The 18762-nt window shown below is 51.0% G+C and overlaps 1 protein-coding gene across 2 annotated transcripts in view; it reads right to left on the bottom strand.

Moving 5' to 3' along the window:
- The window catches only part of NT5M (5',3'-nucleotidase, mitochondrial), a 32188-nt gene that overhangs the window by 11997 nt on the left and 1429 nt on the right, over positions 1 to 18762 (bottom strand). For both annotated transcript variants that reach the window (XM_042917549.1, XM_042917548.1), the window contains exons 2-3: positions 16487 to 16587; positions 4253 to 4313 (exon numbers count right to left, since the gene is read on the bottom strand). In XM_042917549.1, coding sequence (XP_042773483.1) covers positions 4253 to 4313; positions 16487 to 16587 — 162 coding nt within the window. The remainder of the gene's footprint in view (positions 1 to 4252; positions 4314 to 16486; positions 16588 to 18762) is intronic.

Raw genomic sequence — 18762 nt, forward strand, 5'->3', positions numbered from 1 at the left:
AGCCCTTGCCTGCATGTACATCTGGGTGTCAAATGTCAGCACGGTCGAGCCAGAAAGAAGGTTCTGGTTCTGATAACCTGAATGGTACCTAATTCTGACACCCTAAGTATGATAAAGAAGCTGACCTCTTAGCAATTGGGTTTCCTTCCTTTGATTGGGTCTCGAGGGGAATCAACTAAGGAGAAAAACTCCCACTTCTGCTGCCAAAGGCTGATGCTGTCCTGGGGGCAGGCGCGGAGGGAAAAACTCTGTGAGAGGTCCAGGTCATGGGCACCCACCGGGGCTGCCATGAGGGCAAAACATCCATCCTCAGTTGACGTCCTGAGACAGGACATCACTCCACCTCAGGCACCAGCAGAAGAATCAGCAGCAGCCGCCTGCCCCCAGCCTCAGCTGGCCAAGGACAGAGGGTCCGTGTACCAGGGATGGGAGGGCACACGGATGGTGGGAGGGGAGGTGGCTACAGCTACTTTCAACTCTTCGCAAGACACAGTCAGTCCGCCTTCCCCTCTGGCTTCCGGTGGGGGCGGGGTGGGGGGGGGGAGGAGGTGACAATGTAGCTCAACGGTGACAGAGGGCTGGGAGATGAGCTTGCACCCCAGCCTGATCCCAAGCCCACATCCCAGCCAGGCCCCAAGGCTACCAGCCAACACAACTCACCCAAAGTTCCTCAAACATACCCCGCATTTTCCTGTCTTCATGTCTTTGTTCAGTACTCCACTCCCTCCACTGACCGACCCTCTGTGGCCCGGCCTGGCCCCTGCCTGAAGCCAGCACAGCGTCAACGGTGTGACCCTCCCTCCCTGTAGTGTGGGTCATGGTAGACCCTCCTTGTGGGAGCCAGGAATTCTATCTCCTGGAATCTATCCTGTGGACACAATCATATGAAGATTTATTTACAAGATGACTTTGGCTATTAGCAATCATGTTTTTCCAAGAATACTTGGTGACAGAACAAAGGCTAAAACTACATTAAGTGCAAAGAGGATGCTAAACCACAGGAGGTTTAAGTTTTGTTAAAATACATGTATTGTATCTAATATGCATCAAAGAGAGGGCGCCTGGGTGGCTCAGTTGGTTAAGCATTTGACCTCGGCTCAGGTCATGATCTCACGGTTTGTGGGTTCGAGCCCCGCGTCAGGCTCTGTGCTGACAGCTGGGAGCCTGGAGCCTGTTTTGGATTCTGTGTCTCCCTCTCTCTGCCCCTCCCCTGCTCTCGCTCTCTCTCTCTCTCTCAAAAATAAACATAAAAAAATTAATACTCATCAAAGAGAAACTAGAAAGAAACACCTCAAAATATTAATAGTGTTTTCATCACAGGTAGCAGTTTTATAGCCAGGGTTTTGTTATTTTTTCCCTTTGTTTGGTCAGGGCATCCACTGCCCACTATTACTGAGCCCCTTCCTCTGATAACAGCACCTCGCTTTTTCTCTTCAAAGACCCCTGGCCTTGATGGGATGTCAGTCAGGATGCCCACCGTCCCCTGACCAAGGGCGGGGAGCGTGACCTGAGCTCAGCCGGTAAGCCTCCCTCCTGGGAACGTGAATCTTGGGCAAACACACCCACGGACGGAGAACGAATGGGGCTGTGGTCTTTGCGGGCACAAGTGCTTGGAGAGACCCCCTGCTGGCTCTGGCTCCCCAGCGGCTTGTCGACGGGCTGCTCCTTCAGATCCTCCGGTGGTTCTCTGAGCAAAGCAACAGCCTCCTAAAAGGCCCTATTTTTCTTCAAGTTAGCGGGACACCGTTGATGTCGCTTGCAACGAAGGAGTCCCAAGTGGTATCATCTGTGTTCACTGGACTCTGAGCCCTCCGCAGTGCGCAGGCGCTGCGGGTGGGAGCAGCTAAGGGCGCGGGCTCTGGGACGCGTGGCTCTGGACCAGGCCCCGCTGCCCGTACGATCACCAGGCTCAGGGACAAGCTGCCTCGCCTCTCTCAGCCTCCCTCTTCGTCCCTCACATCAGAGGAGCACCCTGTTTCACAGGGAGCTGCCGTACGGATAATAAAAGTACAGTGCCTGGCATAGCTAAGGCATCAGATCAACAGCAAGCATCGTTACTAGAAGATGTTTGATGCGCGCCTGTTGAATCTATGCATCCGACAACAAACACTGAGTGCTGTCAGCGTGCCAGGCACTGGGACCAAAAGTAAGCAAGACAGACACAGTCGCTGCCCTCATGGGGCTTGCAGTCTAACGGGGAGACAGATCACAAGACACGGACGAAGACGTAAACCCCTTGCAAACGTTTATACAGGAAACAAGGGGCTGAGGGACGGAACAGCAAGGCAGGGAAAGAACAAACTTTTAGATACGGGCAGGAAATGGGGTTGGGGGGCGGCTGAGTGAGGCCTCAGGGAGGAGGAAGAACCAGGCACGCAGACGGCCCAGCACGTTTAAGGGCACGAGCCAAGAACACCGGGCCTGCTCGAGAAATAGGAACACGGAGCATCCATTGAGAACGGAGGATCAGGAACTCAGGATGGCAGGAGAGACGGCTCGGGGGGCCTTGAGGGTTATGATGAGGAGTTTGTGTGTGTGCGTGCGTGTATTTTAAAATTCCATTTTAAGTGCGCTGGAAAACTACTGAAAGGTTTTACAGCGTGGGACTCACATGATCTACTTTGTAGAACCGTGTGGAACTGAAACGAGCAGGCAGTACAGACGGCTCTTTTGGTGGTTCTGGGAAGAGAAGCTAAGGTGGTGTGACGGAGAGAGAAGCAGGCGGATGCCAGGAGCCCGAACAGAAAATACAACTTGCTGATGCCCTGGGCGTGGGGGGTAAGAAGGGCATCACCAAGATGGCTCTGTGGCTCTCAGACTCAGAGGCTGGTGGACGATGCCAGTTTACTGAGAGGGACAGACAAACATGAAATGGGGGCATCAGGAGCCCGGGGCCATCAGGTTTGAGTTATCCAGAGCTCAGAGGGCGGTCTTGGGCTGAAGCCATAAGGTGGGAGGGTGGGCATCAAGATGGCGCTTGAGTCCACAGGAACGCAGGAATGGCTGCCATTTTCTCAGTCTTACTCCACTAAGCACCAGGCGATCACCCTGACCACCCACTACAAGCACAGTTGAAATAGTTACTCTGGTCCAGTGACTCACCCCTGCGGGTGCACCTGGTGGACTTGTTAAAACACATTGGGCGGCTCCCAGAGCTTCCGACTCGGAAGGTCACAGGGAGGGCTGGAAAACGTCCACTTCTACCAAACGTCTGGGGGATGCAGATCCCGCCGGTCTGGGGACCTGACTTCGGATCATTGCTCTGCTAGAAGCAGCGGGCCAGGCCTTCAGTCCTAACTCCACTCTTACTGATGGCCGGTCCTTAGCTCCCCTGAGTTTAGCGCAACTCATGTTAAAAGTCAGAGGGTAACCAGGGAATGGGTGAGGAGCACGGAATGCAATGGTGATGGCCAAGTGCCTCGCCTAATGCCACCGTTCCCTGCTCAGCAAGGGTGAGTTCCCATTGCACTTAACGCACACCCAAGGCACTCAATGTCGTGCGGACTGTGTATGTTTGGTTCCTAACACGGAGTTGGAGAGAGGAGAGACTGTGTGAGACACTTGAGAAAATTCCATGCCGAGCAATCCCCCTGAGTGGGGTGGGGGGGGGGGCGGTGTTCTGGGCGCCCAGTCCCGCCTTCCTGGACTTGGGAGGCTGCCCCCACTTCCCGTGAACCCACCTGTGGTAGGAGTGCCCACCTCCCGGGCAACATACCTTTCCTGTGGGTTTGGTACCACAGGTTCTCAATTTCCAGAAAAGCCCCAGCATTACGTCATTCTAGTTCTTTCCAATAAAGATGACATGAGCAAGATGCCATGTAACCGCCTCACCTTTGTAAGACTTTTGTGTGAACAGAGTCAGGCGCCCCAGTATTTGGGTGGGGGTTGCCTCCACGGCCTCCCCTGGCACGTTTCTCTCATCTCACCCTTCACAAATGATGCTTCCCTAACATGGGGGTGGTCAGCCTCCCCAGAGAACCTGGCACCCTCCCCAGGGTCCACGCAGGGAACGTGCTGGAATTTCAGACTGGTGCTAGAGAAGATCTTTGGGAGAGGAGACGCTGGCACGGACAGGAGGGACGGATGGGAGAAGAGGCAGACACGAGGCCACCCGAGCTCCCGAAGGCGGTGCGGTGAGGGCCGTGCCTTCCCCGGGGGGTACTGAGTGCCAGCACCCCTTACCCATGGCACCATGGGGTAAAGGTGAGAAGAGGCAAAGCACCAGGCCCTCCAAGCAAGCTGCACATCTTACCTTCTCGTAGGGACAGTACTTGTACATCTTGATGGGGCTCGTGCAGATGAAGACATCAGTGCTGCGACAAGAGGAAGGAGAGTCAGCCTGAGCACCCACGTCTCCGCGGCCTTCGTCACCCCCGCCCTCCTGCTCTGCGGGCGTCAGGCCCTCACGGGTCTGCACCCGTCACCTGGAACCGGAAAACCCACTGCCCTGCATTGCTGTCCAAGCCAGAGACATCTGCTCTGTCCCACAGCCCTGAACAGCCACGTGCGACATCACCTCCGGCCCTGCGACCAGCTCGGGGACGGGCATCCCACGGATGGCACTTCTGCGTGTGGCCGTTAGCTGGTGAATCTCTCGCCCTCTCGGGGATCTGAACGGGGAGATGCCGCGAGGAGGAAGCATGAGCGACGAGAGGCCTTAAAAGGATGCAGAGCAAGTTACCTGAGGGAGAATCAGGGCCTCATGCCATGCAAAGGAAAGAACCCTGTGAGGTTGGAGCCTTCCGAGGGAGTGTGCCCGCCAAGCCCTCCGTCGGAGGTGACAGAGAGCAGCGGCCCCATCCTCTGGGTCAGGCTAAGCGGCTGTACGAGGGCAGGGAGGCCCCTCAAGACGGGCGCGGACTCTGCTGAGGAACACCGCCTCCCCACCATCTGGCTCTGCTCTGGTGACAGTGGGGAACTGACAGGAAGGGCCTCGTCCCCACGGCCCAGGGGCCCCGACACAGCCATCTGGTCCCAAACAGCCACATAAAGCCGGCATCGAACGAGCCTGGGAAGACTAGGTTTCCTGGCTCCTTTTCTCTTTGGCAAATTAGTCCCCCGAGAGTCCGACCGACGTCAGACTGCCAGGTCCCCAGGCAAGAATGCCTGTGCCGTCCAGCGACCCCCGAAGCTCGGCTCTCGTGGCGCTGCCCCTGCCACCCTCACTGTCCCCGCCCGCGTGCAGGGTCCGTCCCGTAGGCACTCAGCCTCTCCTCGAGGTGCGCTCTCACCCCCTGCCCGCACTGAAACCTGGCCTCCCGTGAGGAACCTGCCTCCCCTGCGTGCCTTGCAGCGAAAGCTGTTTTTCCCTCACACCCCACGTGGTTCAGAGACACAAGATGAGGAGGCTCTTCCTCGCTTCCAGACCTTTCCTCCTGTTAGAGTGGATGGTCGGTCAGGTTCTAACAGGAGGCCTAGAGGCCAGCAGAGAGGAAGTCCCGGTCAACTGTGAGGAAAAGTCACAGGCGCCGTCCAGGCAGCACCCCGAAACAAAACCCCGAGAAACCGGATCAAACCAGACAGGCCCAAGATGGCTGACAGAGTATCACTAAAATCTCCTCCCTAAGGGAGCCTTGACAGGACCCCCCCCACCCCCACCCCCGACCAAATCAGGAAGAAAAAGCGAGTAACCCACGGTCTTGGAAGGGACCGCCCCCTGCTTCCAAGAAATCCCCGACTCAGGGAATGACTATTCCACCCTGCTGCTAACACCTGCCGTTGAAAGACAGAGACTCAAACCCCGGTGGGCACAGCTCTCTCTTGAGCTCGCCGGGCCTCAGCCCTCGAGAGTGTACTTCCGCTTTAATACACCTCCTGGCCTGTACTGCTCATCTGTTGTGTTGTGTCTGTCCTTGAAATCTTTCGGGAGACCAGGAGCCTCCTGCGACACCTTTGGACAGGCTGGGCCGAGGCCTCGGGGCCCCGGGCCTCCCCCGTCCCGTCCGCACAGCAACACTCCTTCAAAATCCCTGACTCGGTGAAGCCTGTGCCCAACGGCCCCACGCCTGCTGCCCTTCCCAGCTGCCGTCACCTGCCACCTGCCCAGGGGCCGTCCCTCATCCCCCCCACCGCCCGAGGGCTCACCGACGTGCCTCCATCCCGCCCCATCAGCCTCCTCAGTGGCCACAACGTGGACACGCGCACTGTGCACACACAGTGGACCCAACCCCACCTCCCAGGTCCAGCCTGCACGCCTCCAAAATCCTCCTCTGCCCCACCTCCGACACCCTTCCCACGGCCACACCTGGATTGTGTCCTCACTCTGCCCGCCACCTGCTGTCCTCCTGGCGGAGGCATCTTCACTCAATGGCAAGACAACAACCCCGAGGCTCAGCACGCTTCTGTCATCCCTGGCCACCGCCCTCCCTCAGGTCCCTGTGGCCCCCCTGCCATCTCCCCGCTCGTCCTTCTCTCTCTCCACCAAGGCCCTGAAAGAACCCACCTCTCCGGCTTCTACCTGCACCCAAGGAACCCAATGTTGCACATAATCAGTTTGGCCGTTTTAACCTTAAATTCATGACCACAACCCCAAGGCAGTGGTGCAGGAGCCCGGCAGCCTTTCCCCGCGAGGCCCCACCGTGTGCTCGTGTTTCCGCTCCCCAGGACAGCCATGGCACCACCCCCCTTTCCTCAGACTTCTCGGCCGCGAGACCCCCTGTCTTCCCATCGTGGATTCTAGAAACGTGCCTGTGCCTGAACTTCCTTCTCTCGCTCAACGGCACGGGAGGAACAGGCCTGCCTCCCTCCCTCCTCTCAAGGCAAGCCCTTCATTGGTGTCCTGGATTCCATCCCTTTATCTTTGCAAGGAGATACTTGCAGGGGCGACACTTCGCAGGGGCCCTGCGACACCCCCTTTCCCTGCGCTCCTCTTCCATACAACTCATTCGAGCGTGTTCTGTTCTCTCCCGTCTTGTAACATACATATACACACACGCGACCTTGACCTCACACCCGCCCCTGTGACCTCCCATCTCTCTGACCCAATACATCTGCCAGGCGGCCTGCACTTGGTGACCCCACTTGCTCACCTCCGGTGCCTGCTTCAACCCACCCAGCCTGGAGCCCACCCCCTCTGCTCCACGGGAAGTGCCTGTTGTCACCAAGGACCCGCATGTCACCATACCCCACGCACACCCCACTCTCCTCTTGCTCACCAGCACCCGAGCGGCCGTGCCCTCCTCTGTGACAGCTCCTGCATTGGCACGCCTGCCCCTCGCCGGCCGCCCCAGCATAATCTCCCAGCCTCTCTGTTGGTTCTGACCCTCAGGGGCTCTTTGCCTACACTCCCTGCTCAGTGACGTCACCCAAGGCTTTACACGCCATCTTTATGCTGGTGCCCCCCCACTTTAACTTCACAGTCCAGCCCTCTCCCCCGCGTGCCAGGCTCGCATCCCTAATGGTCTACTGAGTGTCTCCATGTGGACATCTCGTCAGCATCGCAGACTCGGTTTTTCCAAAACGGAACATGTGGTCCTCCCCGCTCCCCAGACCTGTTCCTTCCCTAGTTAATGGCACTATTATATTCATCTAGCTGCTCAAGAAAAAAATGAAAAATCATGCCTTTTCCTACCCTTCGCCCAGCTCCAATATCCATCCCCAGACCTATAGGGTCTACCTCCAACGCGTGTTTCATTCCACCGACTTCCCTCCACGGTCCTCACCCCAGTCCCAAGCCCCGCCATCGCTTACTGAGTTACCACAACCACCTCTGATGGTTCCTCAGTTTCCAATTCTGCCCCTGCCAAGCCTTCCTACCCCAATGCCCCGGCCAAGCATCCAGACTGACCTTTTTTTTTCCCCCCCTGAGGGAGACTGTGAGCAGGGGAGGGGGCAGAGGGACAGAGACAGAATCTGAAGCAGGATCCAGTCAGCACAGAGCCCAACGCAGGGCTCAATCCCATGACCCTGGGATCATGACTTGAGTCAAAATCAAGAGTTGGACGCTTACCCCACTGAGCCATCCAGGTGCCCCCACAGTTAACATTTTGAGGAAACGTTTTCTCTAGCGTTTTCCACAGCAGCTGCACGCCTTTACAATCCGACCAGCAGTGATAAGGGTTCCAAATTCTCCACATCCTCGGCCACGCTTATGATTGTCCTGTTTTTTTTATTATTACGGTCATTCTTGTGGGTACGAAGTGGTATCTCATTATGGTTTTGATTTGCATTTTCCTACAGACGAATGATGTCGGGGCCAATTTTCATGCCCTCGTTGGCCATTTGCATGTCTTCTTTGGAAAATTCCCTGTCCAAACTTAGCGCCCCAAGCCCATGGTTTTAAAATCTAAGTTAAATCCCATCATTGTCTCTTCGACCTGCTCCTCTGCCAGAGTGCCGTCCCTCCCACCCACACCACGCTCCCTGAATTCTAGCCACACTGGTCTCCTCTGAGGTGTCACTCAAATAAGCAGAATCCGTGCCCATCTCAGGGCCTTTGTACCCTGGCTCTTTACTAACTAGCTCATTCTTACCACTTAGCTCTGAAGTCAAATGTCACCTCCTCAGAGAAACCTTTCCACCCCACCTGAAGCAGTCCCTTCCCCGTTTACTCTCAAATATATCGCCTGTTTATTGCCTTCACAAAGCTTATTGCAAACTGAAATTATTTTTCTTTATACTTGCCATCTTCCCCACCATATTGAAAACTCCTTGAGACCTTAGGTTGGGTGCCTTATTTCATGCTGGCACGGTGCCAGGCACATATGAAGTGACACACAAAATACGTGTTTAGGGAGTGAAAGAATACATTGCCTCCTATGCCAGGCTCCGCGATCGTAGGCATGCTCACAACACCGACTCCATCTTTGGCGCCCTCCATCTTGCTCGTGGGCAAGCGATGGCCTCCCTTGGGGGTACGTGTTCCAGGCCCCTTGGAGGTTAATGTATGCCCTGACCGGAATGTAGAAAGGCTTGCTCTCATCTCTCCTAATGATGTTGAGATAACTAGTAGAGATAACATAGTTTCTTCCCCCGTCTTCTGGTACCCAGATGGCGCCATGAGGTCCGCCAAGCGTTAGTCCCTCTGACCTCACCACAGTGCTGTCTGCACATCTCTTCCCTCTAGAAAATCTACGGCCTCACGTCAGGACTTGGCAGAAAATGGTTGTGCAGTTCTGGATCACTGCTCACCTGATCGCCCCATCAGAGTCATCCTGAATTGAAACTGTGTAAACTGTACAGAGTCCCCAGAAAACTGTATGTTTTCTGGTCTCAAAGTGCCTTCTCAGTTTGGAGGACGCTTTACTGTCCCTCTTTCACCTTCTAACAATAGGTATTGAAAGTCATGGCTAAACACAGGCGTGAGCGGGGCACCTGGGTGGCTCAGTCGGTTAAGTGTCCGACTTCGGCTCAGGTCAATAAGCTCATGGTTCATGGGTTCATGGGTTCGAGCCCTGCATCGGGCTCTGTGCTGACAGCTCGGAGCCTGGAGCCTGCTTCAGATTCTGTGTCTCCCTCTCTCTCTGCCCCTCCCCTGCTCGTGCTCTGTCTCTCTCTCTCAAAAATAAACATTAAAAAAAAAAACAACAACACAGGTGTGAGCACAACTAAACTTATCCTTATAAATGAGTGGTATTAAGTAGTCCCCCTAGGATGTCAAATACTTGTTTTGGCAAACACTGCTACCATTTCATACATGTTTGAAGTTATACATATTATAATGACAACTACGGGGAAGAGATCTATATGCAAGAAAACTCCAGCAAAAACACCAAAATAAAAGCAAGTGGTTGTTTCAACGTGATGAGGCTCTAAATGACTTTTTATCCTATATTTTAATTTTCCAAATTAACCATTGTTTTTTGTTTTTCGTTTTTTTTTTGTTTTTTTTTTTTAATTTATTTTTGGGACAGAGAGAGACAGAGCATGAACGGGGGAGGGGCAGAGAGAGGGAGACACAGAATCGGAAACAGGCTCCAGGCTCCGAGCCATCAGCCCAGAGCCTGACGCGGGACTCGAACTCACGGACCGCGAGATCGTGACCTGGCTGAAGTCGGACGCTTAACCGACTGCGCCACCAAGGCGCCCCAACCATTGTTTTTTTAAAACAAACATTTTTCAGCCTTCTCTTAGGGACTGACCTCTGAAGCCAATTATAATCCCAATAGAAAGTGCTCATTGCTTTAGACATCATGAGTTCCTTTTATTCAGCACATACTAAAATCCATCATATTCTAGGGGTGCCTGGGTGGCTCAGTCGATTAAGTGTCCAGCTCTGGATTTCAGCTCAGGTCATGATCTCATGGGTTTGTGAGTTCGAGCCCCATGTTGGGCTCTGTGCTGGCAGCATGGAGCCTGCTTGGGATTCTCTCTCTCTCTCTCTCTCTCTCTCTGTCTCTCTCTCTCTCTCTCTCCCTGCCCCTCCCCTGCTCATTCTCTCTCTCTCTCAATAAATAAATAAACTTAAAGAAATCCATCATACTCTAAGCACTAGGGAGATTCAGCTATGACTCATTCATTTGCCGGCAGTGACTCCAAATCAGTTTTGGCTATTTTCACACGTCAAAATGCCCCTTTCAAGGATAAGTCATGCTGACTAATGGCACTTTATATGGAATATACTATGCTGGTTGTTCTGGGGGAACATCTGCAGGAAGAATAGCATTTAAGTATCACTTAGTGTGTATCAAATTTAAATACAGAGCACAGACAAGAGGTGGGTGGGGGGATGGCTGAAACAGATAAAGGAGATTAAGAGTGCACTCACTATGATGAGCACTGAGTAATGTACATGACTGTTGAATCATTATATGGTACACTTGAAACTAACGTAACACTGTATGCTAATTATATTTCAATAAAAATTGTTTTTAAATGCATATGGAGGGGCGCCTGGGTGGCTCAGTCTCTTGATTTTGGATCGGGTCATGATACCAGGATCGTGAGATCAAGCCCCATGTTGGGCTCAGCACTGAGGGTGGAACCTGCTTAAGATTCTCTCTGGGCACCTGTGTGGCTCAGTCATTTAGGCGTCCAACTTCAGCTCAGGTCATGATCTCATGGTTTGTGAGTTCGAGCCCCCTGTCGGGCTCTGTGCTGACAGCTTGGAGCCTGGAGTCTGTTTCGGATTCTGCATTTCCCTCTCTCTCTGCCCCTCCCCTGTTTGTGGTCTGTCTGTCTGTCTCTCTCTCTCTCAAAAATAAATAACCATTAAAAATTTTTTTAAAAAAAGATTCTCTCTCTCCCTCTGCCCTTCCTCTGCTCGTGCTCTCTCTAAAATTAAAAAAAATAATAATAAAATAAAAATGCATATGGCTTTGATCCAGCTGGTCCACTCTTGCACAGAAATACTTGCATGTGTACTCATTATAGCCTGATAAACAAGGAGCAATGAGAACCAACTTAAATGTCTATATGGAACGCATTAAATACATGATGGTATATGTATGCAATAAAACACGATGCAGTAGTTACAAAGAATAAGATAGCTCGATAGTGTTGTTGTGGAAAGGGAGCTAACACCTATTGTCAGGTACAAAAGAGAAAGCAATAGAATAATATAGAAGACCACATCCTATTTTATAAACAACAACTATTCTGTGAATGTTTATTCAGCAAATACCTCAGCCTGTACCCTGTGCCAGGTAGCACCCTAGGGACCAGGAAGATAGCTCCCTGACCCCAGGGAGCTGACATTTGAGAGAGGAAGGGACAACACAGACACACAACATCAGCTTAGAGAACATACCCAGGGGATGGGGAGGAAGCTGGGTGGGGACAGTGGCCTCTTTAGCTACAGCAGCATGGCCACTTTGAAGGGGGGACACGAAAGCTACTCAGAGCTAAAGGATTAAAATCAATGTGGCCACACCAAGTCCTAGCAGGGAAATATTCCAAGAGGGTACGTTAAGAGTTCTGTAAGATCAGAAACAAGCTTCGTGCATCCCCGGGGCAGAAAATAAGCCAGCGTGCCTGGAGCAGGTGAAAAGAGGTTGGAGGGCGACACAGCGGGTAGCAGACCACCTCACGGGCCTGGCGGACTTAGGGTAGGAAGCCAAGAGGGACAGGGGGAGGGGCAGAGAGGGAGGCAGACAGAGAATCCAAAGCAGGCTCCACACTGACAGCACAGGGCCCTACGCGGGGTTCGAACGCACAAACTGTGAGATCGTGACCTGAGCAGAAGTCAGACGCTTAACCAACTGAGCCACCCAGGTGCCCCCCAAGAGGTAGTTTTAAGAGGGGACCAACATCACCAGAATTTGGTTTAAAAATATCTCTCTGGCTGCTGGGTAGAACATACAAATTTATATACAGATAAACCTGTATTTGTAAACCATACAAATATGTACATAAATGCATTTTTTTATTAAAATTTTTTTTTCTTAATGTTTTTATTTAATTTTTGAGACAGAGAGAGACAGAGCATGAGCAGGGGAGGGGCAGAGAGAGAGGGAGACACAGAATCTGAAGCAGGCTCCAGGCTCTGAGCCATCAGCACAGAGCCCAATGCGGGGCTCGAACTCACAGCCTGTGAGATCGTGACCTGAGCCAAAGTCAGACACTCAACCGACTGAGCCACCCAGGTGCCCCAATACATAAATGCATTTTAAAAGGTCTGTAAGCATACACCCCAAATTGTTAACGAGGATAGAAAGAGCGGGGTTGAGGGAGATGTACATGGGAGAGTGGAGAAAATGGGCAACTCACATTTTTTCACATATGTACACACTGCATTTTTCAAAAGAATATACTCATGTATTACTGAATAATAATAATAATAATAATAATAATAATAATAATAAAGGGTAGGGGCACCTGGGTGGCTCAGTCAGTTGAGCGTCCGACTTTGGCTCAGGTCGCAATCTCGAGGTTTGTGAGTTCAAGCCCCGCTTCGGGCTCTCTGCTGTCAGCACAGAGCCTGCTTTGGATCCTCTGTCCCCCTCTCTCTCTGCCCCTCCCCCGCCAAAAAATAAAAATAAACACTAAGAAAAAAAGGGTAGTTGCCACTGAAGATAGTCCGAGGAAGCACAGCCCCTGCTCGGTGCTGGTGGAGGAAGGACACAGCATGCCAGGAAGGCTGTTTTAGGACAGTGGGCAGATAAGGTATTCGCTCACTGTTCCCTCCTACCTGACACCCCCTTGCCTTCTGCACCTGCCAGATCCCTTTTCATTTTTCAAGATGACAGCTCAAGTGTCGCCGCCTCCTCTGGAGAGTGTTAGCCCCTGCCTTCTGTATTCATACATCTACCACGCCACTTCTAGAACTATGTTCTAGTCATCTGTTTACTAGTGAACTCTATGAAGGCAAGATCTCTTACCTACTTCTGTATCTGCAGCATCTTCTAGGAAGCCTAGCATGTAGCAGATGCCTGACAAATATTCCTTAAGTAACATTTTAAACCTTGGCCTCTGTCTACTTCGGTACTAGATACAAAGCTATCTACTTAGTTACTGACTAGATCCCTCTCTCTCTCTGTCCAAACTTTGGGCACTGACTGACCTTAGGAATCTACCCTGTTAGGAGCCAAATGGAAGTACAAGACCTGTGGTATGGTCTAGACTTGCATTTTCACAAAAGCGTTACCAGGGAAGCTGTGGGGGGAAAAGTGTTCTAGGCTAGAATACATATGAAGAATGCTATATCCTCTGCTACCCCAGTGAAGGGTCATGATGCACACACTAGCAATCTGGAAGCCCTTAGAAGTCTGATCTTAATCCAATGCCCCCCATACTGTTTTGGTTAAAGAATACTTTTTTGTTGCATACCTATTAAATCTTGCAGGATAGTAACCACAGCAGCTAACATCTACTGAGCACTTACAATGTGCCAGGAGCTATATATACTGAGGACTTTCTCATAACCTTCCTTCTACACTTGAAGAAACTGAGACCCAGAAAGTTTAATAACTTGCCCAACATCTCAGAGTTAGATTCGGGAAAAGCCCGGATTTGAGCCTGGGCAGCCCAACTCCAGTTAGGATATAACCTTAACCACTACGCTATCTAGCACCCCAGAATACAGTTGGCTGAATGCGGTCCAGGAAACGCTGATCCAAACCCAAATAGAATTTTGAACAGCTTCAGTGCAGATACACATACGCTTTGTCCCTCTAGGCTCTTCCTGTAGGTGGAAGAAGTCATACAACAGTATTCCACCATAAATCAAGTTCAAATCATAAACCAGAATGAAACACAGTACTCTGCAGGACCTGACTCAAGTCTAAAACTAAACTGCCAACAAAATGAGTCTGAAAAACTGTAACTCAAAGTTCTAATGGTGGAACTTTGAACACTGATGATTTGGGGAGGCATTTATATGGCACAGTAAAGACCAAATCATACCTTATGTTTGATTGGTCAGGCAGGCTGGTAAATTCAAGCAAAACTGTGACCAATAAAAGTTTATACAAGTCTAGAAATAAATCTTAAACACTTATGGTCAGTTGATGTTTGTCAAGGAAGCCAAGACCATTCAATAGAAGGAAAAAAGAGTCTTTTCAACAAATGGTTCTGAGAACTGGATTTTCACTGACAAAAGATTGAGGTGGGACCCCTTCCTTACACTTTATGCAAAAATTAACTCAAAATGGATCAAAGACCTACATGTAAGAGCTAAAACTATAAAGTTCTTAGAAGAAAACGCAGGAGCAAGTCTTTGTGACCTTGGCTGAGGCATATGATACTTAGATACGACAGCAAAAACACAGGGGCAAAAGAGAAAAACAGGTAAAGTGAACTATATCCAAATAAGAACTTTGGGTTTCAAAGGACACCACCAAGAAAGTAAAGCAACAATCCACATGGGATGAGAGAATATATTTGCAAATCATATATCCGATAAGGGACTTGTTATCTAAAATAAAGAACTCTCAAAAATTAGCAATAAAAAAGATCAATAACCCAATTGAAAAAAAGTAGGAAAGGATCTGAATAAACATTTCTCCAAAAAGGATAAACATATGGTTAAAAAGCACACCAGAAGATGCTCAAAGCATAAGCCCTCAGAGAAATGGCAAATCAAAAGGACGATGAGATATCTCTTCACACCCACTAGGACGGCTGCAATAAAAAAGACCACACGGGGAGCCTGAGTGGCTCAGTTGGTTATAAGTATTCAACTTTGCATCTCAGCTCAGGTCTTGATCTCAGAGCATGAGTTCAAGCCCTGCACTGGGCTCCATGCTATGTGCGAAGCCTCCTTTAAAAAAAAAAAAAAAAAAAAAAAAAAAAGCCCACAAGTGTTAGCAAGGGTGTGATGGAATCCTCATACATTGCTAACGGGAACGTCAAATGGTACTGTCACTTTGGAAAAGTTTGGCAGTCCCCAAAATGTTACACATGGATTTACCGCAAGACCCAGCAATTCTGCTCCTAGGTATATACACACCTAAGAAAAATGAAAACATATGACCACAAAAAAACCCAAAACTTGTACCTGAGTGTCCATGGCAGTATTATTCTTAATACCTAAAAAGCAGAAACAACCCAAGTGTCTACTAACTGATGGACAGATGAACAAAACGTGGCATATCCGTACTGTGGAATATTACCCAGCCATGAAGTACTGATTTGTGCTAGGAAGCAGATGAACCCTGAAAACACAAGACGGCATAAAAGAAGCCAATCACAAAAGACCACACAGTGTATGTACATGAAATGCACATGAAATGTCTCGCACGGGCAAATCTACAGAGTCTTAGAGTAGACGGTGGCTGCCTAGGGTTGCAAGGGAAGGAGAAGAAGGGGTGGTGACTGCTGATGGGTTTAGGGTTTCTTTCGGGGGTGATGAAAGTGTTCTGAAGTTGACCATGGTCATGAGTGCACAACTCTGCGAACACACCCGTTGAATTAGACACTTTAAATGGCTGTACGGCACGCGAACTACATCTCAGGATGGCTTTTGTGTTTTCTGTTTTAAGTCCTCAGGGAAGGCCATCATCTGTAACTGCTGATGGATTTTAGTGGGTGGTTATGGAGCGGGAGCTTCAGCTCACAGAAGCAACTGCTCCACCAGAAGCAAACAGAAATACCTCACACAATACTGCTTCCTCACCACCTTTCTCATTAGGTCTCCCGTTAGGCCCCTTCGTACCCCTTACTCTGTTCCTTTTCAGCACTGATCACAGTCCGTGATTATCTCTGCTTGTGAGATTCTTTAACGTCAGCACCTACTCTCCGGCAGGACTGTGAGCTCCAAGATGGCGGGACGATGTGTTGTTCGTCTCTGTATCACCGGTGTCCAGGAGCATCTAACAGAGTCGGTTCTCAGATATTTGCTGAATACGGGCTCATCCAGCACCCAGTCACCCAGGTCCCGTTAGACTCAATATTTTCTCCTGTTACTGGATCAAAACACCTTACTAGCCTACAGGCCGAGTGTGTGTCACTCAGGGTGTTACCATGTCCAGGGCTGAAGAAACAAGCATGGAGGCCTGTGCAGGGACGAGGGAGAGAGAAGGCAGGGCGGCAGAGGGTGGGGGCAGCAGGGGAGAAGGGGAGGCGCCGGCAGGGGGAAGGCGCAAATACTCAGGCGGGAAGACAAACTTACTTTTCTAGGTTGGCCATCTGCTTCACAGCTTCCACAGCCCCCGGTAGAGGCTCCAGGTCAAGAAAGAAATTTTCCGATTCCCATATGCTAATGGCCTTCTCCTAAGAAGACGAGAGAGAAACATGCGACTTACAGGGTACTCAGCACCTCGCCTCACCACAAGGACGGCACAGCTGGGAAGAGCTGCTGACAATAAGAGTGTGAGCCTTCCACGCTCCCCTTACCCCCCAACACACACACACACACACACACACACAAGGACACATCCCAGGGGGAGGGCGGGTCACATGGAGTATGTGTGTTCCAGCCCCTCTCCAGGGGCTCCGACTTCAGCAAGGATCCAGCAGAGACCAGCTAAGGTGTCAGGGGCCATGAATTCTGAAGCCTGCTCTGCTAGAGGCACGGCTAGCGCCACCTGGGACCCAAGGTAGGTCATGAATCATATGCACTTGCTTGATTCGAACGGCCAGAGGCATTGTAGAAGCTCTGAGGGTGGACCAGGTCATGCCATGGCACTAGAGTCCTTGAATTCAAGAGCTGGAGGAACTTAGAGATTTTTCAGCGCACCTCTGTGCAGTGTAGGTTAAGGGGGGGGGGGGGGCTGGTGGAGAGCAGGTGGAAGGCCAGTTGAGCAGAACTCCAGGCTCCTCACTCATATCAACTACGACAGCCCTTTTGTCTGCTTTGTGCACTGATATGTCAGTAAGTACTTTGTGTAAAACGTATTCTGCTGCTTCTAAAGTTTGAAAGCCAAAAATCCAGACCTGCATCTGTCATATGAGAAAATCAAGGCTCTGAATAGGGAAGGGTTTTTCTGAAATGTCACCCAGCGGGACGGTGGCATTGCTGAGAGCTGAACACCACCTCCCAAGTCCCAGGCTAGAAGTTTCTACCTCGTGTTACGGGGCCAAAACCAAGTCTGCAAAATGCCACAGTTCTCCAGGCCCGGGACAAGGGGAAGGGAGACAGACCCAGTCCTCTGAGGAGCAGGAACCTGAACCCCATGTGTGTGGTGCAGCAAGGGTCTCTGCCAGGCCAGAGGCCACACACTCCAGAACCACCGTGTCATACAGGCGGGGAGAACCCTGAGATCACACGGGCCATATTCTTGCAAACTGTGTGGGATTAAGCAAACGAGTAACTCTTGCTAATGTCTGTTCTCTCTTGTTTGAGCCTCACATCCCACAAGGGGCAAGAATTGCTATCCTTGGCTTACTGATAAGGAAACTGACGTTTACAGAGGATTGTTTTTTCAAGGCCACTTATGGGTGATACTGTCAGAACATGACTTTCGGCTTCTGACTCACACAGAGGCAGCATAGGCTGGTGGAAAGCGCACTCGACAGAGGGGTAAGACGTCCTGGCCCCTTAGTGTGTGACCCCGGGCTAACCACCTCACCTCAGTAATCGGCATCCCAGCCACCTCTCCCTCCTTCCATCACTAACTGGGCTCTGAAACCCTGGTCAAGGCACTTCCTGTCTCTGGGCTCAGTTCCTCAACTGTTCTGACCACGCGGCATTCCAAGTCAGTTAAAATGAGCACTGCCTTCCACCTCAGCCCCAGTGACCCCTCAGAGCACCGTGGAGACCAACGGGGATACAGATAGAGCAGTGTTTTGTAAAGCAGATGTGCCTACATAATTAAGCTGGGTTGACTGATTGGTTGTCTTTAACTGTAGATGCTGGGCCAGCTCAGCCCAGGTGAGACCCGGGGATGTCCTGCTGTGAGCTGTGCTGGGGATAAAGGGCACGTGTTCATTTATTAAAATCCCATTTCCTGCAATGTTCCCAGAAGCAGAACTCAGCACGTCACTCCCAGAACACCCCTTCCTTAGTGTCCCAGGAGCTCTGTTCCTTTGCCTCGTCCTTAGAAAATGGTAATTCATCTCCTTAGTCCTGGGGCCTGCACACTTGTACAAAGGACTGCAAAAGCCACTGTCCTTTCCAGGATCGGGGACGGGCTTTATTTTATTGCCCTAATACACTTCTGGAAGGAAACAAGGTGCCCAGACTGTCAATACCGTGCACCGTCTATAAATGAACACACACACAGAGCAGGGGGGTATGTTACTGAGGCCGCAAAAAAATTACTAGGGTATTCTCTCCACTTCGAAGTTGGTAGTCAGCCATTAGAGCTGGGAGGAGTGAGCACACAGAACTCTGGGAAAGTCACCTTCTGAAGTGCATGGTGTTAAGAGAGACATGGTGCTTGATTTTCTTTTCAACCTGCCTCTCAACAAACCAATTATTGTCAAGTAACCTTTTCTAAGTCGAAA

The sequence above is a fragment of the Panthera leo genome, chromosome E1 (genome assembly GCF_018350215.1).
Source record: "Panthera leo isolate Ple1 chromosome E1, P.leo_Ple1_pat1.1, whole genome shotgun sequence".
NCBI classification, from domain to species: domain Eukaryota; kingdom Metazoa; phylum Chordata; class Mammalia; order Carnivora; family Felidae; genus Panthera; species Panthera leo.